Source organism: Haemaphysalis longicornis, unplaced genomic scaffold (assembly GCF_048455015.1).
Source record: "Haemaphysalis longicornis isolate Haplotype H1 unplaced genomic scaffold, Haemaphysalis longicornis Haplotype H1 scaffold_3, whole genome shotgun sequence".
NCBI classification, from domain to species: Eukaryota; Metazoa; Arthropoda; class Arachnida; order Ixodida; family Ixodidae; genus Haemaphysalis; species Haemaphysalis longicornis.
The window spans coordinates 99,472,007-99,495,105 of record NW_027526335.1 but is presented as its reverse complement, the minus strand read 5'-3'; the positions used below and the strand labels follow the sequence as shown (position 1 = coordinate 99,495,105).

The 23,099-nt window shown below is 46.5% G+C and overlaps 1 protein-coding gene across 4 annotated transcripts in view; it reads left to right on the top strand.

Annotated features, from left to right (window-relative positions):
* LOC144174931 (sialin-like) overlaps positions 1-23,099 on the top strand; it is an 82,988-nt gene that overhangs the window by 21,745 nt on the left and 38,144 nt on the right. The window contains exon 1 of one of the 4 annotated variants that reach the window (XM_077703922.1): positions 712-1,020. The exons of 1 other annotated variant lie outside the window; for it this stretch is intronic. Coding sequence is in view for 1 of the 3 variants with exons in the window: in XM_077703920.1 (XP_077560046.1) it covers positions 7,685-7,718 (34 nt within the window). In the remaining 2 variants the exon portion in view is untranslated. Of the gene's footprint in view, positions 1-711; positions 1,021-7,669; positions 7,719-13,523; positions 13,836-23,099 lie in introns of those variants that run through there. 2 more of the 4 variants (XM_077703920.1, XM_077703923.1) reach the window with 2 other exon arrangements.

Sequence of the window (23,099 nt, the reverse complement as noted above, 5' to 3'; positions counted from 1 at the left end):
TTCCACGTTGGGTCATATTGGGGGAAATTCCGTTTTGTTTAGCTTTATTTCTTGCTTTAGTCTGTTCGGCTCTGTTTGCAAATGACCTGCAATTACACTATTACGACGGTTACTCATACTCGACGAAAAAAATAGCAGTACCACTTTAAGTGGCGGACAAAAAAGCGGCGTTATGCAGATATTTCCTTCTCCGATAACGCAACCGCCAGAACTCCCTCTCCTCCCACAATGCTTAAAAAAGAACAATTTCTTCGATGCATTGTTGCTAGCGGCCAACCGACGGACCAAACTTCGTCATCAATTCGACCGCTTGCCGCCGACGGCGGCAAAAAAGACTGAGACCGCTTCGTCAGCGCGCTCAGCGTCGCGTACACACGCGCACACACAGGAAGAAAAATAACGACACCGCTGGTGACAGGGTTGACTGCGCGAATGGCCTCCACTGACGTCGAAGGCTGTGGTCATCTCGCACCGCGTTGTCTCATTCCTCCTTTTTTTAGCCAAGTCGCCATGACCGTGGTGGATAGGCAGGGCTCTTATTTATCTCATCCGAGCGGAAGATTCGGGATGGGCGATCTCAGAGGCGCGTGCGAAGTCGGAGTACTTCTCGCTTCACTAGGGCCGCCTGGGAGACGCGTTGCGCCTCCTCCCCCTCTCTCGCCTCCTCCGCATCTTGCGCTCCCGTGGGGGAAGAAGCGTTGCCCGCAGTTACGCTCTGAGACGCGTTCGAGCCTCCGGAGCGCGCGCGCCTCTTTCGATTGGGGCGCAAGACGTCCTCTGGCGCGTGCTCTCTCGCCACGAACGAGTCTCACGGGGGGAATTTTCTTTACGGCGGACGGGACTTCGACTCCGAGTTTACTGCGGTTTCGCCTTTGCGGGCAACAACCGGGAACCAGCTGCTACGACTGACACTGGCGTGAGAGTGCGAGCGGACTTGGAAGACACTTCGTTCAATACACGCCACGCGCGTGCACCGTGAGCGCTCGGCACGACTTGCTCCGTCGCTTCTAACCGATCGCGGTGAGTTGAACGACTTTCTCAGTTCCAGTGTGAATCGGGGGTCGTTCTGGGGAGAAGGAAGTCTTGCTACGGTGACGACGTGCAGTATTTTTGTCCAGGTGAATGCGTTGTCGACTAGTTCCAGTGCGATTTGATCAGCATATTATTTATCTAGTTAAGGCACCGATCGGCTAAGTATTGCACTCGTTTCTGACTGTGGACAATTTTTTAAGTGCGTGTAGGTTATTTGTGCCCAATTCACGTGGCGCTTAAACGATGTCGCTACTGCACGCCCGGATCCTTCGCTCTTCTAGAAACTCACTTTTCACGCGGTAAGGAACATTTTTTTTTTTTTTTTCACTTTCGATACTCCTTGCCGCGATGACTCTTTTTTTAATCCTGTGTGTTAACGTCAGCAGGGAAGAATATTGCAAGGGGTTCTATGCACGTAGAACAATTGATGTATTAGTAACGGCTTAGAAAATGAAGTTTAAAATGATGTATAAAGAAATTTTGTTAGTGCATGCATTGTAACTAGTTTTGCACTTTCACACATCGAAAATGCTAAACAAATGGTGCGAAGCACCGGTTATTGATAGTATTGCTCATTCAAGCCCCAGGAGAACCGAAAGCTTTGTTCTTTCTGTATTTGATTACTGGAATCTATTTACACATTTCTCACTTACTGTACTTACAAATCAGGGAGCTTATAGGCCCCAGATGCAAAGTTCACCTGCCACCCAACTATGGACACAATGTACGGGGGAATGAATATTTCGGGCTAATCGATTTCTGTAGATGAATATTAATTGAAAACAATGTGTCACCGTCAAAGATGCGTACATTTTACAATTACGCATTTGAATTCTGGGCCTTGTTGTGTTTTGCTCCACAATGTATCGTGTAGTCTTTTGTCCTACATTTTCCGCGAATCAGCCATCCTTTTGGTTAGCTCATTTCTTAGTGCGAATTTATACACCTGCTTTCTTTTTAGCTTAGAAACTTATTATCATCCTTATTGCTCACCAGGTGTAATTTTTCTTTTATTGTTGTTGACCGCCCTCCAGTTATTTATTTAATTTATGTACCTGCCTTACCAAATGTTCTTCCAGAGCATGTATTCTATCAAAAATCAATCCCTCAATCAATCAATCAATCGATAAAGGAGGTGCACGAGAACTGAGTCCGTTATTTTAGCCGGACTTGAAAGACAAACACGTCCCAGAATGACATTACCCCATACACAGACGGCAGAGAAAAAAAACTTTAAAATCAAGGTAAACCTGTGGAGCTCTCGTTCAAAGCGCTTCAAACCACTTGACTCCAAACGCACGAAGAGAAATAGTGCAGAAATACCAAACATTGTCGAGTTTTGCGTAAGCATTCTTACGCCTATTCTTGGTTTCATGAACTTCATGTTTTCTCGGTAGAAATTCGTGTGATAATCTTAATTAATTGTGTGTTTTTCAGTTATTCTATGGAGGGCGTTGGATTGGCAAACGTTCATGATTTTAGGCCTTTATTTTTATTTTTTATATAACCATGTTTCGGTATAAGAAGGCAAATTTGGTTGCGTTTCTTTTGTGTCTAGTTCGTGTTTAGCTATATTGGGATACATTGGGCCGATTTTTGGTTCACATGCGCTTATTTTGTCTTTATTCTTCTTTTCGTTTTTACCAATAATGTCTATTCACACTCTATTCCTCCTTATGTAATGGTGAAGTGTCTTAACTCTACCGATTATGCGTTTTCATGCCGTTCAAGACCTTAAATGGTTGATGTTTTTGGGCGATTTTTTGTCTAGGCTTGCGTTCGATTAGCAAGACCTTGGTATATCGTTACTTCATTTTTGTTATTTTGTTTCTGTGTTTCTTTAATCTCTATTTGTTTTTTATTTGTTTTGTTGTTGTTGTATTTTCGTTTACTCAATAGCCTCAAGGCTGAATAGACATTACGAGAGTCGGATTTATATATAGGAAACTAGGTTAGCCTCCAGGATAAAGTCCAGAACTTCAACAGATAAAATAGAACCAAACTATTACAGCTATTAAATGTTTTAACTTCACCAATTACACATGTTTGTGCAAACACAAGGCCTTGCACTTTTCGCGGCAGTGGTACTCGGTAGAGAGTGCTTGCGCATTAAAAAGTACCGCGCGTCAAGCCAACCGCCAGGGTAGTTGAGTAATTCAGGAGATGGCGCTACTGCGCTCGAGATCACAGGGACCATTCCCAGGCTCTTTTTTCTGATGCAGGCGAAAAACAAAGCGTCAGTCTGTCGAGATTGCGGAGCACCCTAAAGATCCCGAAGTGACCTTAGTTAATCCGCCGGAGTTCTAACGCAAGTGCTGCTTGAAAAACCTTAGTTTTGGTGTGATATTTTCAGTTTCCCATTCCGACAGTTCCCTACACAATGTGCTAAAAAACAGGGAAACGCCATGCGCGTGCAATGGGCTGCTCCGTACGTTCAATTTCGTTCACACAATTAAAGAAGCCAGTAAAAGCATCAACAAGCAAAAATCAAGTGCAGGGTCACATCACCACGCCTGCAAGTAGCCCCTACACATATACAAAATGTGCACTCTACAAGTAATATGAGAACGCTAGCAACGTCAGTACGAATTTTAATGTAATAAATAAAGAGATCTTACTCGTAGCGCTCACGGGACAACGAAATTTCTTCCGTGATATCCACTGAATTTAGGTTCCACCAAAGTCACAGCGCCGTTAAAGGAGGAGGAGGAAAAAACGTTTATGGCTCCCATTCAATAGGAAGAAAGGAGCGCGCTATGGTTGTCGGTCATCCATGGTGGGTGGCGTCCCTATCCGGGATGCCATGGCCAGCTGCAGCTCGAATTGCCCGGGTCACCAGGCCACGCTCTAAAAAATATTTCATTTTAGAAAACGTTTCATCTTCGTTATGGTGCACGGTGACAAGGAGAAAATTGCTTTGTAAAACAGTATAAAGGTTTGAACGAGACCACGCGATTCCATTTCCTTTTTTGGTGCTAGAATAAACGATGTGCCTCGACTTTGTGGCAGACAGTTCACATAAAACAAACATGAGTCATCTGAGAAACCTTTCCATACGAGCCGCAATACTACATTTCGCAATACGATACACACCGCTATTCTCTTGTTTCTATTTTTTGTTATTTTTCTTGAGCGCATTGCAGCATATGCGTGCTGCTGACATCACTGCCTAAACTCTCGGCGAAATGCGCCACCTGTGCGATTCGATGGCGTACGTAGCCCACTCTGTGACTCTTCTCCACCGGAAATTCGCCACGAACCTATAAAAGGGGTGACGGAAAGTGCAACTCGAGTTACTTTGGTCCAACCACACTTGTGAGTTTCACGAGGTTACTGTGAAAGTTTCTTACTGTCTCAGAGCGCTTGCGGAACATTGATTAAATATTATATTTGATCGCCCCGATCTTTGTTCCTGCGTAACGGTGAGCATGAACTCATTCGCCTCATTCACCGATTACTCTGACCTTTTCTTTTTTCTTTTTTCAACGTCGCTAAATGTCTCAACAACTTTCATTATAACAACATTGTGGTCCCACAACAAGTGGTTTCGAGGGGGAGTTGTAAAGACGTTAAGGCCGATTTTGGCACTGATTTGTTCAGGAAAGCAAAAACAGCGAAGGCGTTGTTCTGAGGTACGTGTTGAGACTGCCGTTGTAGCTTCACCGCTGGGGCAATGTGCGAGTGGCGCAGTGACGTGAACATAAGACTATCCCCGTTGTATTTTCTTTGGCATAAGGCTGATTCGAACTCGCATTCGTTGTGATTTCTGCTCATAAAACTGCCTTGCGCCAGGGGCGGGAAGTATGAAAGGAGGAAGCTTAAAAGGACGGTGTATGGACCCTCCGCTCCCTCATTCTAAGGTGGCCTTCCTTCAAAGGTAATTTCGACAAAGTGAAGAACCTACGTGCAGTGGAGGGGCTTCGGTGACACGAACGTCGGTTCATTAAAGTCTTTTGAGACGCATATATGACGAAAAAGAAAGCAGCAAGAAAAAACTGCTTGATGATAAAAAAAACTAGCGTATACCTGCTTGCCTTGCTGCAAATGTCGTCGAAAGAGGATAGCCTTCTGGCGCCCGTACCATGTAACTCCGGCTGTTCTCCCTCCCTCCCTCCCCTCACGCTCTTCTCGTCACCTCTCTCTTCCCCAATGATGAATACAATGGAGGTTTGTTCAGTTCACTTCGATGATCCCGCGTTTACCCTGCTCGCGCTCCTTCTGTTGGGACAGCGCTGGCCTTTTTTTTATTTTGTTTATTTCTTCTTGCAGACATAGTAGCTCGAGTTTTTTTTACTGTGCTTTTATCTCAACTCTCTTAGTTTTTAACGCACTTTTGCTTTTCTCATTTGTATTGTAATTCAAGCAGCCAAACATGCATTCCGGATTAAAAGAACGCTGAGAGAGAGAGAGAGAGAGAGAGAGAGAGAGAGAGAGAGAGAGAGAGAGAGAGAGAGAGAGAGAGAGAGAGAAGTTTTTAATGGTACTGGTGACGTTAGCCTCGCCAGGGCGCCTAGCTTGCTACACCAGATGTATAAAAAAAGCAATCGATGAAGTGATGACGATTATGACTATGATGACGATGATGCGCTCATTAATACAGTCCTGTTCAGAGAGTCTGATCCAGCCCTGTGCTTCGCAGGAAAGACAATAGAGCTCCTGTCACTCGAGATCCACGTCACTAGAGTTAGTCCTCTAGAATGCGGAAGGTCCAAGGAGACTAAAAGGGACGTCCTAGCTGCTCTATGCCGCGTACATTCACATAATACGTGGTTCAAGTCCTGGCGCACGCCACAAACAGTGCAGAAGGGGAAAGCAGCATGTTTGTGCAAGCGACATTTGTGCAAGTGACATTTTGTGTAAGCTACATTTAGTCTCACGCAGTGAAGAACCGCTCCTGTTCATGTACTTACACTTTGCCTCAAACAAGCCTCGAGTTTCCCCTTCTCAGAATAATGTGTGCATGTGTCAGCCATGCCAGCAGTTTTAATAGTTTTCAGCGGACCTTCGCTTTCAAGCATTCCTTCACTTCGCCCAGGTGGCTGAATCGAGTGCCAGACAGGCCAAAATTTCGCGTATGTGAAGCCCAAGGAAGACCGTCATCTTTGCTGTGCAACAAACACGGGTCCACGAATTAAGCGCCCAATTTAGTTGCGGACAGGTGCACTTTCAGCCGCCGCTGCCGCTGCCTGAATTCGCACAGCTGCATGCCGCCGTTTCCCCTACGCAACCGGCTCTCTCCTCAATGGCATCGCACACTTTCCTCGGCCGTTTTTCAAGCTCTCTGAAAGCAGCTGGCGCCTTTGTGCGAAGTTTGTCGCGCCAGAAGGGCAACCTTTGTGCCGAAAAAGCGCAACTTTTCAGGGGACCCCCATTTTCCGCGTGTTACGTCGCGACGTTATAGGTCGGTCGGTCGTTTCGCGCCCTTGAAATGTCGTTAAGCGCGCTCTGAATTCTTGCTTTGTAAGAATCGCCGCGATCGATTAAATCGCTCACGAGTTTGCTGCTGCTAAAGGTGAGAAGTTCGCCAGGCCGATCGTGCAGGTTGTTGCTGTGGAGAAGCAATTTAAAAAAAAAAGGTCGTGGCGGTTACAAACACAACACTAACCAGTTACTTGTCCCAGTATAAACTAGGTACTAGCTGGATTTGACTAACTGGCCATGCGTAACCTCGTAAAAAGCTACGCGCGACAATGTGTATCGGCTGAGCGTACAGCGGGACAAGGACACATTCAACACGCACATGTCCCACTAAGACAACCAACAAATAAATTGAGCAAAGAAATGCACGAGGACAGCGAGTACAACTCAGTTCCCGCATAAATAAATATGCTCCTCTTGCTTTTATAGCCAACGTCGGAAAGTCATTTGATAGAGTTGGTGGGCTTGTCGCCAAAATCAAATATTTTAGCGATAGTTTTAGAATTATGCATTTTGATGTGAACATTAGTCTGCATGCGGATTTGCAAAAAAAAAAAAAAACTTTTTAATTGTGCTTTGGAGTGGGAAAAGTGCTGTAGTTATTACGTTTATAATTCACAGAATTTTGTTACTGTCAGTGAATCTTCTTGTTACTGTCAGTGAATCTTAGCATCAAACAAGCAGCAGTTACTAAGTGCGCGGTCGAGACTAGTAACGGTTGCAACGGCAGGAAGACCTACGTGCCGTTCTGGGGGGTAGTAAAGTTATAAGGAGTTAGTAAATACAGCCGTTACTACCCTTTTACGAGCTTTTTTTGTTAAGAGTGAATACAAGAACGGTCGCACAGACCCGCCATTGTATTGAGCCCGCATGTAAAGAAACTTCAGGTGGTCGAAGTTTTAAAGTGAAGCGCTTTTATTACGCTATTCGACACGCAGGCGTGGAGTTGTTTCGCCGCTTTACTTCACGAAATAGTTAGCCACGGGTTCTTGTAATTTTCCAGCCACAAACAAGTATCAGTACTCCACCGTGCTTGACTTCCACGGATGCGAAACGTCACAGACGAGGTGTTACGTCCCCAACGAGTATACCCGCAGCTTGTAGCGCAGTGAGTTTAACGTTGGTTAGTTTATTGTTAGGCCGCAAGCTTATCCCTAGGGATACGAAACGTTAGGCCTAATCATACCATTTTTACAACGGTGCCTCGTACGGCATTTTTGCAACATTTCACGTCATGAAACTTTGGCTGAAGAGCACTGCAGGAATCGGTAAGTTACCGTATTTGAACGATTCTGACGGTCCCCCGACTGTAACGCGCAGGAAAGTTTACTTTAAAAAAAATTGAAAAGCCGATTTCGACTTTGAGCTAGATCATAACGCGCACACAAAGTTGAATGTTACTTTAAGCAAGAAACGAACACGGCACATTGCATTTCCTCGTCAGTACAGCGGGACACTACTTGCGCCCTATCTCACTTGCCCTTACTGTGCAATTGTAGCCAGTGCCGGTGACCGCAATTCAGGGTGTAGCCCATGCGCCATTGCGATAGAGAATTTATCTACGTTTTTACGGGGATAAGTGTGCGATAAAAGATTGCGCGCGCCGCACGAGTTCATCTCCATGTCCCTTGAGGACCGCTTTATCAATGGAATTTATTTCCCTAGTTTCTTTCCGCTAGAAATAAAGACCCCTTGTTACGACTGTCTCGCCCACAAAAGGGAACGATTTATGGCCCCATTATAGAAGAAGTGACTCTGTGATTGGACGTTCTTCGTCCATTGTGATCTCGTTCTTTTTGCGGTGGCTTCCCGGAGAGCGTAAGCCACACCATGAATGAACCAGGATAATGGGCTCCGTTGGGGCGCCTACATTTTAACCTGTTTCGTGTAATGGTCACGGTCATGTTTGCGTTAAGGTTTAGCTTCCTATATTATTCTTATTTTTGTATGAATGGCGATTCCAAGGATCATGGTCTGCGTTACGGCGTACACCGCTTTTCGCTCTCGTCTTCGGCAACCCATTTCATCGCTGTTATAAACTTCCTCTCGACAGCTTGCCTTTGCTTGCGCCAAATACGAGCTCTGAGGCTACAACTATGCATGATCCCTAAAAAGTTCACCGACCAACATATTAGGGCCAAAACCCCATCACACACTGTAATAGTGGATGTCAAGGCTATCAGGCATTGTTCCCTCTCTGTCCGTCGTAGGCACGCAGCTTTTTTCATTCGCCGCCAACATGGTATTTACGACAGCGTTTGTCTCGCTTTTGTCACCGCTGAAAATTTCTTGCTTTCTCTTATCAGTTTTTGTTTTTGCTTTTCGAAATGCGTGAAAAAAATTCTTTTCGTTCCTTCACCTTGCGCTATGACAGCGCACAGCTGTTGAAGGGGGAAAACGCTTGACGACAGCCTAATCAATTACCGTAGCTGAAACCACGTTGCCATGTCTGTGTTTGGTTTTGCTGAGTGTTTCGACTGCATGAACTGTTTTCCCCTGGACTCCGAGATCTCCCAGCATCAAGGCTTTGCAACGGGCTCATTAACATCGCTCTCGTCGGAAATACAAAGCGTTGTATATATATATATATATATATATATATATATATATATATATATATATATAGAAAGAAATGCCGACAGTCTACAACGCCAAAGAAGACATAGGGGAATCGCCAGACTACTTTTTACCGTTAGTGACGTTACATTTTTTTATTGTTATTATTATTACGTGAGAAAGAAAGAAAGAAAAACACGCGCCCAGAGTGGGGACCGAACCCACGCCTTTCGATTATATCTCGAATGCCTTACCAATTCGGCTATGTGGGCGACTGTGTTCTCCTTCACTTTCTGGGGTATTTATATTTACTACAACTGTATCTGACGCTTGAGGGTGGTAGCCAGCGCCACTCAGATTACACGGCTTGTATATATATATATATATATATATATATATATATATATATATATCCTACTGAAACGTTCCGTATATACGGAATTATGGGAATACGGAGTTCATACGGTTTATGCCGGCCCCAAGCACACCGAAAGTAGATGTTAGTATAAAATCAGAGAATCACATTAGTGTGCCCAATAAAAACGTTTGGCACAGGTTTCCTGTTTTTATCTCCAATAATACGCAAAATGATGCTCCCTATGTTTTCCGTATACTCCGTATATGCGGAATTCATACGGACAATGATTTGGCGGTTCTAGTCAACTTACAGACATAAAATTGGTGTCAAATGTTTGCATAAGTATGCACTATTTCATTCACGTGTGTTTCTCAAAAATATCCCGCGTTTTGTTGCAGCTTTGAGTCCTTCTAGGAAAGTAGTCCGTATTCCCATATTTCCGTATATACGGAACTTTTCAGGAGGGTATATATATATATATATATATATATATATATATATATATATATATATATATATATATATATATATATATATATATTCAGAGAGGCAGAGAGGGAGTTGGTGCATGTGTTGAGCCGAAACGCATTCTCCCTCGGTATGCGGGTGTTGTTGGTAGCATCAAGAATTACAAGCAATTCAACTCGAGCGTTTTTTTTTTCTTGCGCCTTCCACTGGAGTCACTGCAAGGTGTGTCGAAAAAAAAAATCTCATTAACACCGCCGCCAGCAGCGTATAAAAGCTCACCCATTCTTAGACCAACCCGCAGAAAAGGTCACCGGTGGATCTGTGAACGCGACATTGTCAGTTTCCTCTGCCTGCGGAGAGAAGTTCCTTTCGGAATGTTCGGTTTGTACGAACGTTATCCTTCGTGTGGTTTTCGGCTTGCTTTCGTAGATAGTCCGGCGCGTTAATGCACAGCAGCAGTAAAATGGCCGGAAATGTTTCCTCCGCGACGGTTTTTTCTACTGTCTCGTTGTCACCTATCATGCGAAGTTGACGGCCAGCACAATTATGACGTGTGCTAGCAGGATAGCCTACAATATCGCTCTCATGCTGAGCAATTTATTGTTATTATGACCCGCTGTAGTTTTAATCGACCGAAAGGCTAGTGTGGTGCGCCTATTTAAAGGTGCTCGATTTTTTCAGCTGCTTTATAAATTTTGCAAGAGCACACTGGCCGCTGTACACTGTTGGCCACGTCCCGGATAGTGTCCCACATATAAGCGCCCTGCAACCTCAACTCCGCGATATCAGCGGCTCGGGCAGACAGGCTTGAGTTGACGAAACCGTGAAGTGCATTTTTTGTTGCTTAGTTTAGCTTGCTTTTCCGAAACAAGCGTGTTAACACCGGGTGTGTTAACCAGGTGTGTTAACACATAACGGAAAGGCGAAATAGGTGTTTCAAGGGCTACGATTGTGCAGGGAGGGGTTAAGATCTGTTTGGACTTGATGACGCTGATGGAAATAGCGAAGATGCGCCCGCATGTGTCGATGGCTTTTGACCGCACTGCAAGTACAAAACTCCTGTCGCCCCGCTGGTAGAGGCTGCACGTTCCGCAATTTTTCATTGTTTTCTCTGCGCGTGCGTTTTCGCGTTCTCGTTCCCTTTCATGCTATATAGACATCTTGTGTTGGATTTGTGACTCCGCACAATTAATACAGAAGTGTTAACGGTGTTTCGACAAGAAGCAGCGCAAGAAACTGCAATAAAAACAAAACAAAAAGAACCACCGCAAGCAACTGCTTCCGTTCTCTGAGCAAATGCTCACTACTCTCTAGCTAGATGAGAATTCGGCGCACGTTAAAGATCCCTAGATGACTGAAATTAATCCCGAGTTCTCCACTACGGCGCGCCGCATAGCCCGGCTGCAGCTTCGTCTATTTGAAATCCCCAAAATTTTAATTTGTGGACGAGGAATCGTCCAAGAAAACGAACCCCGCAACAGCCAGCAACCAGCATTCGGGGGAGCCTGTTCGTATTGATCTGAGGTATTTCGAATCATCGATTATATCGAAGAACCTGAACAACGCTTCGAACAATCTACGTATAAATTTATTAGAATTATCTTTAAACTCATCTCAAATTCAATATATCCGGGTATAAGCGTATCCCACGTCAAGCCGGCGACTAGTGCACCGAAAACGCCTGCTCCCCTGGACGCCTGTAGATGATCTCAGTTTTTCTCCTCTGTCTTGTCAAAAGACGGCGAGCTTTTCTTGGCATGCGATGGCGTTGCGGCCGCCTTCCTTCCGGTCAGCTATTTTTCGTGATCCATCTTTCGTCAGAAGTGGCGGTGCGTTCAATTTCAAATCGGCTTACGTTTCTTTTTTTCCTTTTTTTTTCTTTTTTTGTAGTCTTAGGAGGCGCTCCTCCATTGCACAACGGAGGATCAATAGATCGTTCCCAGCGGTTTGTAGTGCAGAGGGTTTCGTTCAACTGAGAATGTTCACACTGAATTCTTAGATTCGATGTAAATATCGCTTCGAGGTATCCGGGATTTGTAAGGTATTTTTACTGAACCAAGAAGTGTAAAGTGCGCGAAGGAAGGCACCAGGCAGAGAGAAGAATACAAGGACAGGCGCAGTCCTTGCGTGCTTTAGCATTTTTTTTAAATATTTGATGCTTATTATGGATTTTAGAAATTACTAAAGCGTGTCAGATAAGGATATTTGGCGCACGAGAGTCAAACATACGGTCAGATACATTTAATTTATGCTTATTTTAATAGGCCTGTGCGTTTTCTTAGGAACCTGACCATCACGAGTATAAATATTCTGTTAGAAGAAACAATGTGGCATTTACACGTACACCGCCACATTTCTGAGCTATACATGTTTGGAACTTGAACGCTATAACCATACATTAAAGCTAGTCTCGTTTGCAAACACATATTGAAGACCTATAGCAAAAATTTATACCTATTTTGAAGACCTGAACCTATACTGAAAATATTACTCACTGTGAATGCAGTGCCGTACCCTTTACGTCTGAAGCATGTACCAATCGTGATACCAGCTTGCAATCGACAACCGTGCATCCTCTAAGCAATATGAGTCAATGCAGTTTCCTGATAGAGCTTCTCTTCAGCGTATACTGCACCTTACAACACAAGAAAAACCCCTATGCATCATCGACCGTAACATTAGCTGTTTGTAGTTGATGCAGTACCGTTCCGTTTACGTATAAAGCATGCACAAACTGTAACACCTGCATGCTATTAGCGACAACCGAGCTTCCCCTAGCATTATGGGTCAATGCACTTCTCTGATAGTTTTCCTTCAGCGTATACTGCATCTTACAACACAAGAAAAATCCATGTGGTTCACCGACCATAACATTTGTAGTTGAGCAAGTTACTACTTGTGTTAGAAGATGTTAGAATTGCTGCAATGTGCTTTCCCGAAAAGGAGGACTTCGGCCGAACTCTTGATGTTATAACAGCTCAAAAAACGGGACATAGAAAAGAAGCGAAGTACACAAGGGTAGCTTTTGCTACCTGGATGTCGTATTATAGTAATAACAAATAAAACCAAAAGTACGCATCAAGCGCCCCCTTGCCTTCGCATCGCAAGAACCACCAACAGCGAAGGCAAGCGCGTCTGAAGAGCCAGGCGACAAACTCATCACCGGTGCTCCTCACTTCCTCTTTCCCGCCAACGCCATCAAAGCAAGGATTCGCCCCCGAGGAATCAGCGGGAGCACCTCTGCGAGTAGGCAGACAAAACTGCGTCAGGCGCCCCTCTTTGCTCGCCCGCGTACGCGCGTTCCAAATCGTAGGCTGTCGCGCTAATTTTCGGCTCCAGTTCTTCGAGCTATCCTCCCACTATAGGTTCTTTTGTTCTCGGGTATCTACGTATGTTTTTCTTTCTCTCTTCCAGTTTTTTTTTTCTTGTTCTTCTTGTCCTAAACGAAATTCTGGCACCGTTCCCTCCGCATCGAAAGACCGGTCCCGCCGCCGTCCCCGTTGCCTGAACACTCGCGAAAGTTGCAAAAGCAAGTGCAAAAAAGGAAACGAACTTGCTCCGAGCGTTGGGCGTACGGCGGCGGGTAGCAGCAGCAGCAGCAGGCAGGCAGCTAACCTTTCGCCCGCTTCAGCCAGCCGCGCGAAACAAGGTCGCTATACTTGGCGGGAGAGGCGGCGTTCCAATCACGACGCTATACTATGCAGAGGAAGGCGCTCGCTTTTGCGCTAACGCTGGTGCCCCTATCGCTACACGCGGCGAGCAAATCACTGCTACGGCGGCAGTCCGCGTTTGAGTGGCTTTGACGAGCGTCCAATGCTGTTTCTGCTTTCAAACACCGCGCGCAGTTTATCTTCTCTCAACGTTATTATTTGGCTTCTATGAGTCCCGGAAGTTACTAAGTTGGCGCAGTTTACGTCTATGTGCGCGCTGGAGGGGAGACCTACCGTTTCGGGCAAGAAACATCGGACTGCGGATTCGGGAGCTCGCAGCTGACGTGGGTGATGTGAGTATGCATTGTGCGCTCCGCTACGGGATGGAATTCGGCGGGTACGTGCGTGCTTAGCGGGGAACGGTTCGTGTTACAATTTGCACACATTTCAACCTTGTGGGTTTCTTGTTGGCATACGGGGTGTCACGTCTATTAGCGGCCATCAAAACCGCATTGCAGAAAATATATATGATCGCACATGGCGTCACTTCGCGGCATAAAACGGAATTCTTTTAGTGGTGTGTTCCCGGAACGGGGCGCGACTATGTACAGGACGGATGTCATGCTCGCGAGAGCTTGGTATCGCCGCCTTGTTCTCCGCGAAGCAGTCGTAGGAAGCTTCTTATCGACGATTCTCACAAGCTGCTTTTTGTTTCCGCGTGTTTCACCCTCTATCGCATCTTTTCCGCCTCATAGCGGCCCTTTCAGTAAGATTGGGTGGTGGCCAGATCAACTACAGCGAAGAATCGTGAGATCCCACGCAATCCACTCCGTGCTTTTGTTTGTCTGGAGGGGAGTAATCTACAGCTCTCCCTGCTTTTATTTCCGTTGATGTCGGGCTTTATCACGGCCGGCCCTGGAAATTCCTTCCTTTTCGTCACGTTCCCAGAAAGTGGAGCCATTTGTTTTCATCATTGAGAATGTGGAGATATAAAAGCATCGCTTTTGGCGTTTGGGCTCCCCTCATGATGCCCCAAAACCTCATTTCGTAATATTGTATATCTTTCCTAACGTCTGCTTCAAATCATAGCTTGCGTCTACTTGGTCTTTCTGAGATTCCAAGGAAGGTCTTCGGCTGCTTATTTACGAGGTCTAGGTAGGTAGTTGCGTCAAAAGTACCCTATGATACGATGACAGCTTGCAAATTCTCTGCTATTTTCGTTTGCGAACGTGAATACTGTGGTGGGAGATCGCTTCTGATAAAAATAAACAGTTCATAATTCTTTCTCTGAATGCACAATTTCTTTGGTTATTACGCTGCGTGAGCCCGTGAAGACATGTGTATTTTTACTTTCCTTTGTGTTACGGGTCATTGACCACCGTCACCATCACCATAATCAATGTCATCGTCATTCCGGATTAGTCCTTCTGAGTGAATTCAACGTCTCAGCTTCTTCGGCTTGCGACAGACGCGCAGAACCTCCAGAATGCTTCAAGGCCAATTTTAGCCTTATGGCAGATCCATTCTTACGATGAATCCCGCCATTTCACAATCTGCATGCGCGCATGCACATAGCGCATGCCGCATGCGGAGCCACCAGCGGGCTTCCTTTCGTTGTCTTCTTGAATTACCCGATAGCGCCAAAGGCCACACTTTTTTGAGTACCGGCAAAACGTACTTTGGAATATTGCAGCGATTTTTTCATACCGCGGCGAACTGCGAGGGGTGCCGGCCTAACCTGTCACGTGAACGTTGCACAATTCCGTCACTGAGAATGGCGCTCTGTGACAACCTCGGACCGGCGTCTGTAGCGGGAGTTGGTGGTGCCTGACCAACCTATTTTTTGTAGAATTTCGTTGATGACGAGAATCGTGACCCAAAACAAAATTTTCACTATAATTCCGCATGTTTTAAGTGTATAAATAGTGCCTTGTAAGAAGGAGTCTTGCCGACATGATCGACCCCAATTATAGATAGACCATCTGTGCATAGTACTAATGTGTCGCGATGTGTCAGGCCTAGAAGACTTTAACTAAGGAGTGCCCAACCGACCTTCAGATGTTCGCGCGCGTTCGCGTGGGCACTTTAAACACAGACTTTAGAAATAAAAGCCACCTGCCGATTCTGTTGGCCGCTTTTATAACTACCCGCCCAAAACTGCCTTCCTGATAGGAATTAAAATTTCTAGGGTGGTAGACATGTGTCGTTATCAACCCTGGGAGGTGAAAAAATATTTTATCATAGTTCGTATCATTTGCCTAAATAGAGCCAATAAGGGATAAAGCCGTAATAAAAGAAATATGCCCCCGGCCCCTACCCTTTTACAAACACGTATGTCCATGCGCAGTTTGGCCAAGGTCAGAACCCTTCAGTTGCTTGTGGGGTAATTTGGTGCGGCAAACGACAACAGAAAACGCAGATCCGTCCACACAAGCGCACGACTTCGGCGTGGTAAAAATCGCGGGAAAAGAGCGGGGACGCCGCAGAGAATTCGTACACAGGACGGGCGCTGTAAATTTCTCTTGATGGTCTTGACAGCAGTTTCTTGGTTCTGTTGATTCTCTTGCTAGCAGTTCTCTTGATACCAATTTCTCTAGCGTACGTCCTGTGTTAGTATTCTTTCTTGCGCCCGCTTTTTTTTTTTTCGCGCATTTTACCGTGTCGAACTTTTATCACCAGCTATCGTGAGTTTCTGTGCAAACAAGCACATGGCGCATACGAACTTTCTGAATCGGCCAAGAATGAATAAAGACTCCGCGCACAAATACATGAATGCTTTTTCTAGTGCAGCTTTCCGGCTCATGGCAGTCTTTTTAATAATGATTACTCTGTAGTTATTTGGCGGAATTTAAAACACTTCCGCGCAGCTAAAATCGGGGGCGAAAGTGTGCTGTGTGCACAGTTTCAAATCCAGCACGTTGCGCGACCAAGCTACAGAGCCATGGAAACTATCCCATAGAAATGCACGGGGAGTGTGTTTTGGCAGCGAATTACGCAAAAAAAAATATTCACAATCCTGGAAAGTTATTTTAAAGTTTTCATCTCCAGGTAAACGTCTTGCTTTATGCCAAATATCACTTTCATGAAGTGGTTTGGCTAGCTTCCTGAGAGGTCAGAATTTTGAGCGAGAAAGCTGGGGTTGTTTTCTTTTTAAAGCGAAAAGACTAATCCTTAACTCTGTCGGTCGGCATTCCGGCGCCTATGGTACACAGAGAGTCCACAAAGTGTCCGAGGGCTCAAAATATAAGCCGGTAATTGAGTTTAAAACAAAGCTGGGTAAATTTGCGTCTTTGTGCTATCCGAACCAGGGACCTTGGTGATTCTAGAGTAGCTTGCACCCCAACACCACCACAGCTCGCATAAACTAGCTGGCTAACCGTTGACCTATAGTGGAATGCCCTGCAGCCTTCGACACACAAACGTGTGTGAGAGACACGTACTAATAATCAGCGGAAACATTCGGCCATTGTAAAATTATACTTTTGAAATCACAATGTCATAATGAATGCTTAGACGCCCTGCTAAATTTTATTGCTTACTCTTTTTCTTGCTTCTTTTGGTGCCTTGCTCAGCCAGGTGGCTTGTTTCCGCACCTCTTGCGCACCAGTTATATTTCAAAACAAAATGTTCAACTTTTCAGATTTTTTGACTTCACGCGTCCCTGCGCGCAAATACGTCACTTCGTAATATATTCGTAAAATTGAACTTCATTATGGAACCAGCCTTCGACAACGCCGACGGCTCGTTTTATACACACTACTGGTTAAGGGTGGGCGCGGGCATTTATTAACCGGGCCAGATTGGGAAACTAGCGGCTCAGCCATATCTTGTATGCTACAGAACTAAGCCTGGGGAGGAGTGATGCTATGTCAATAAGATTCGGCGCCCCGTCCTGTCCTCTTACTCGACTGAAATCCCACTGTTCTCAGCGCAATCTTCAATCTTCAAGCAATTTTCCTCCCCCGAGACTCCAATTCGGGGCAACCACCTTTCATTGCACACAAGCTAAGACAACGGTAGAATGAAGTGCATTATGCTTGGAGAGAAAGGAAGAGGGTGCTTTAAAACAAGTCACACTAGACGCTTTAATTTTTTTTAGCTGCAAACGGTGAAAGCAAAGTTGCCGCAACAATTCACTCAATGAACCGCGCTGATATCGGGGGCATCAACCTTTGCCGGCATTCGATTGCTTCACAACGGAGATTTATCATAAACGGATCTCTCTGTAAGCGCGTTATTTCGCCCTTTCTTTACAACGGAGCTCGCGCTTCAATCAACCGGACACTACAGTCTGGTATATTGAAGAGTGGTAACCGTGGATTTGAGTGTCGGGGCAGGACAATCTTTTTCTGCTTTTCAGAACTTGAGGGTTGCCGAAAGTACATTCGGATGTTAGCCAAAGTGCTGCACTGGACGAGAACGCGAAACTTTATTTTCACAAGGCAACTGTGTTGCAGGCCTTTCCCTGCGCTGAGTTGCCACGTAAATTGAATTTCAAGCGGGACAACTCGACTGCCAAATTGACTTGCCCTTTGAATGAAAGCCGTAGGATTACCTGCGAAACGGAAAACCATATTGCCACAGATTCTGCGCTGCTGGCTTTCCTACGAACCTTTGCCTAGAAATATGTTGAGGCGCGCGGTATTGATAGATCGTGTTTTGCTCGAAAAAAAAAAAGACGCACGGGAACTTGTCATTTTTCAAGATGCGCTGTTCTTACGCAACGTATCGTTTTGTGGCGGCAAGACAAATGTGGCAAACCATGGTAAATAAAATCATGAGTTGCGCTGGTCTCGGTGCCACAAAAGCCGTGACGCGTATACTCAGGGGGTTAATGGCCAGGACACGATATATTTGACACTAAAATTCACGGGAAATAAAGCCAGACGGAAACTTAAAGGGACGAAATAATTTCAGGTGATTCAACACCAAAGGTTTAAGAAAAAAAGAAAATAAAGCAAAATACTTAGCACGCATGGCATTACAAACCATTGTCACCTTCTTCGCCTTCGCATGGCCGAGAATCACGCAGAGTGCCCTCGTTTTTGCAGTGTCAGCAAAAGAACGAACAGCGTTCCTTCTGGCACACCGTACAGCAGCACGTAAAAATTTGACATTTAATGACGCAGACATTTTATTCATATGAATGTACTTGAGTGAACATTGACTGAGTTATTGCAATCGCTCACCTACCTGTTTATCATTGCGCGCACCGTGCGGGCCTTTAACTATTATACCACAATGCCGAATGCATTCCAGGAAAAGAAAGTACGCGAGCTTGTAAAGAACAAGAATGCATGTAGCATCGGCAATTTGTACCAGAACAGACATGCTATATATGTAGAGTCACATACTTCCGCAAAGCACGAAAAAAATTCGGCGCATGTCTCAGTGATAAAGCTGTCGAATGCATGAAACGCAAACGTGAAACCTCAGATTTAGACAAGTCAGGCCAATAAGGAAGCATGCATATCACAGTGGGCCAAGCATTTATTCATTCTGCGCTCTATGCAGCGCGCAGAGTAACAGCAAATGTGTTGCACTGTTTCAGTTTGGGCTGGATGTCCGCGCACTAAAACTTGCCCACGCCGCACGCGCGTAAATATTCGAAGATACTTGAGGGCCGCTACAGTCATTTTACCTCCCCCTCCCCCAACAAAAAAGTGAAAAACGGTACTGCAATCATGGAGATACGCCGCATTCTGCATAATGCTTACAAAAATCCACCCCGTCATTGTGACCTCGCGAAAATTTCACCAGGCCGTGACGCATACAAACAGATGGCGGGTCTTTTCGCCATTTGTTGCACAACGCCTAGGCCATACAATAATAACTGAGGGCATTTTGCGGGGACATAAGGGACATAAAGCTAAAGGGTTATAATATAAAATAAAAGCCCTACCCGTACCACATACGTATCACGGGTGACGCCAATTAAAAATAAACAAACTGTTCCCGTTTAGTAGAATCGCAATCACAAGAATGAGTAGAGGCCGGCACCTCTTGGCGATATGGGACGTGAAGGTGCCTAGAGCTGCCACAGAGACGTCTAGAGACAGGACCAGACCGCGGTGTCCAAGCAAGTTTATTTCTGAAGACACTGGGGTCTAACTCCGTTGATGGCAGGGGCGTGCCAGCCTTCCTGTGGGTGAGCCCGCTCGTTCCCCTGCGTAACGCTGTTTGCGGGGGCCGAATTCTCTAAAAAACGGGCGTCGTTTTGAAACGACGGGGTAGCGCCATGCAAATGCGTGTGTTCTGGGGTTGGGGCCGTCGCTTTGGGGTTGCCTGCAGGTAGAGTGAGCCGCAGAAAAGCGCTGTGGCAAGGGCGCGAAGCGACACCCACTGCCCCCCCGTCATTTCATCATTTCACTTGTCGCTTCGCGCCCTTGCCACAGCGCACTTCTGCGGCTCACCCTACCTGCTGACAACCCCAAAGCGACGGACCCAACCCCAGAACACATGCATTTGCATGGCGCTACCCCGTCGTTTCAAAACGACGCCCCGTCGCTTTAGAGAATTCGGCCCCGGCTTGCCGCTATCCCTAAGGGAAAAGGCGGTGCGACGTACTGAGCGTAGCATGGTGGCGGCGCCGCTGTGTGGCCACGGTGGAAAGGGTCGTAGGGTGGCATTCGGTGAGGGTGACGTATGCACAAACCACGGTTTCGTGGGAGCCACTCTTGTCGATGGCGTGCGTAGAGGAGTGTCGCTCTACCACACGGAAATGGCCAACGTAAGCGGCTGCAGGGGGCGGCGGACGGGTCTGTACCGCACAAACACATGTGTTGCCTGTTCAAGGTCCGGAAGCACACAAGCTGCTCGGGGTTTTTGTACGCGTGTAAGCTGCGGGCAAAGGTCGGCAAGGATCGAGCGTAGGGGCTTCACGTAATCCGAGGCGGAAGGCGACTTAACATTTTGGTAACTAGTTGACTGCAAACGTAGCTAGTCTAGCTACAAAATAGCTAAACCGGCAACACTGGCGGTACCTCGAAATGGTCGGCTGGCAGGCGAAGCTGGGGTCCATAATCAAGTTCAGCCGCAGAACAGGTGAGGTGCCTCTTGATGCCGGGTCGTTTGCCCAGAAGTGGGACGGGAAATCTCTAAGCCCATCGTGTTGGGCAGTCGTACGCGGTGAGCGCGGCCTTAAGTTGCCGGTCACAGCGCTCAACGAGCCCATTTGTCTGGGTCCGGTACTCAAAGGCAAGCAAACGAGTCATGACAAGCAGGTGAAGTAGGCCGATGAACAAGGCAAATTCGAGCTGCCACGCACAACCGCATACGCGGCTGAGGCGGGTAGAGCCGAACAATATCAGTGACCAGGTTTGCGCGTAACGGTGCAAGCTAACAACCCCCAACTGGCGTATGCATAACTAGAGTAGTGACAGCGCGTAGAGTTTATATTCCGGTGACTTTTGTGCCAACAGTCGTGCCTGTTTATAACGTAAAGTTAGGCGTAAATAAATAATCGAAAAAGCGGCAAAGGCCTTCCCAAACTGGATTTCTACGCACTGGTTGCTTTTACGCACTACTAAAACGTCAATGAAAGGTCTTTTTGCCTATGAGTTGTTGTGTATGCACATTAGGCCGTAGTAACCTAAATGCCCGTCTGTGAAATCGGCGAGACTATATCGGAAGCCACCGAAGGAAAAGAGGTGCGCCCGCCGGGAAAGGTACGGAGGAGCACGCGGCGCAGCGGGGAGGGGGAAAGCGCCGCTCAAGGTCAAAGCGTACAAGCGTCAGAAATAAAACGCGAAGGATCAATGCACAGGATCACGCCTCTCTCCCACCGTCCCCAGAGAAGCTTTCGTGAAAAACGGAAGATTGGAACTTTAGGGCGTCGCCACGGACACGTGGACAGAGAGGGAGAGAGATGAAACTTTATTCGTCAGCTCAAGTCCGACCCGCGGAGTTATCAGTCCTCGGAGGAAGGGGGTGTCCCACGGTCCTCTGACGGTGGCGGGCTTGGCGGAGCTGCACAAAGAGTTTCAATGTGGGCAGAAAAAGGGACCACAGGGCTGCCCGTAGGTTTTCGGGGGGAGCAGCCCAGATAGACCACGAGCAGGGGATATCAGGGGGAAGGGGTTGGCCGGAAAAAATGTGCAAGATGAGCTCGCCCGTACGCAGCGCCAATACGTGTGTTCATTGTCCGGATAGCCACCGCAAACCTGACTGTGCGGACAGCCTGGTGACTTCTGTGTGTAGTGGAGGAACAGATCACAGGACAGGGACAATGTCTGCGCCTGTCTAATACATCTAGCGTGCCTTCGTGACATGAATTTAGATGGGGAGGGAAGTAGCATTCTTGCTGTGCGCAGGTTGCCGACACGTTCGCGGCGCCTTTTGTGATGCATTGCTCTATCCTCTTTTTGATTGTATTCCTCATGCCACGGCTGAGGGCTGCGCGGGAAATGAGCGTCGCGGGCCAGAGCGTGAGCTCGTTCATTACCCTCCATGTCTTGTTGGCCAGGGATCCATTCGAGGAAAACGTGTAGGTGGGGATAAACTTGCATGTATGTTGTCAGGCTACTGTGGACAGGGGATTTAATGTCATTCGTGGCGAAGCTTCGTAGTGCTCCCTGGCTGTCCGTGCAAACTGTAATGTGGGCGGTCAGCGTCATTAATTAATGCAGTGGGGGCGTAGAGAGGCAGTCCCATTTCTATGCGTGGACAGCCTGCTAGTGTTCGCGTGCGCACCGCTGGTCGAGGTGAAGAACGGGGGAGGGGGGGGGGGGGGGCACAGAAAAACCCAGAAGCGCAGCAGCATGCACCTCCTTCGCCTTCCTTCTCGGTAGGAGTACACGTGACTTACTGAAGACTGCATGATTCAAGGCACAGCGTGAACAAACGGGCAGTGTGACCAATTTAGCTATTTTGTAGCTAGACCTAGCTACTTTTGGACTCAAATAGCTACCAACAATTTAATTCAGCTACGAGTACCTGTTTTAGCTGCTTTGTTTGCATTATAGGTCCTAATTTAGCTGTCAATGCATAAATGTTGGCTAGTCGGTTCTAACTATTAAACATGGTTAAGTAGCGCGGCATAGACTATCAATGATAGGCTCCGAGAGCACCGTACAGTTGTTCAAGCACTCGCTGCGGTAGGCCATTTAGCTGACCGTTTCTGCCGCTGTCTGAGCGTTCCACACCTTTTTCACGTTTCGAGGAGACACCAACATGGCGCTGTTTTAAGGACCATGCCAGCCTGTGAATTGTTTGAAGCGTGGTGCATTATGAAAGCCAGAGGTAACTGTGTAAGCGCGGTATCTATGATTTTGTCAAAAAAAAAAGAAATAGGTTACCTAAAAGCGCCCTCGCCACGTGCGTAACAAAGTGAGCCACGTGCGTAACAAAATTAACCACTTGACTTCGTTCAGATTTCTTTCTTGTTGTTTTGGCTATGTTCACGCATGCGTCCTTCCTGTATAACTTCTTTTTTGCGTGTGGTTAAGATTGCATTTGATGTCCAGCGCTAGTTCTGTGTGCACGGTCTCTTCTTTGTTGTTCCATCCATACCGCGCTATTTAACCATGTTTCCTAATTTAGCTATTTTAGCTTGAGTCCAGCGACATTGCAGAACCGCTATTTTGGTGGGAAAAAATACTTTTTACACGTAAGCAAAG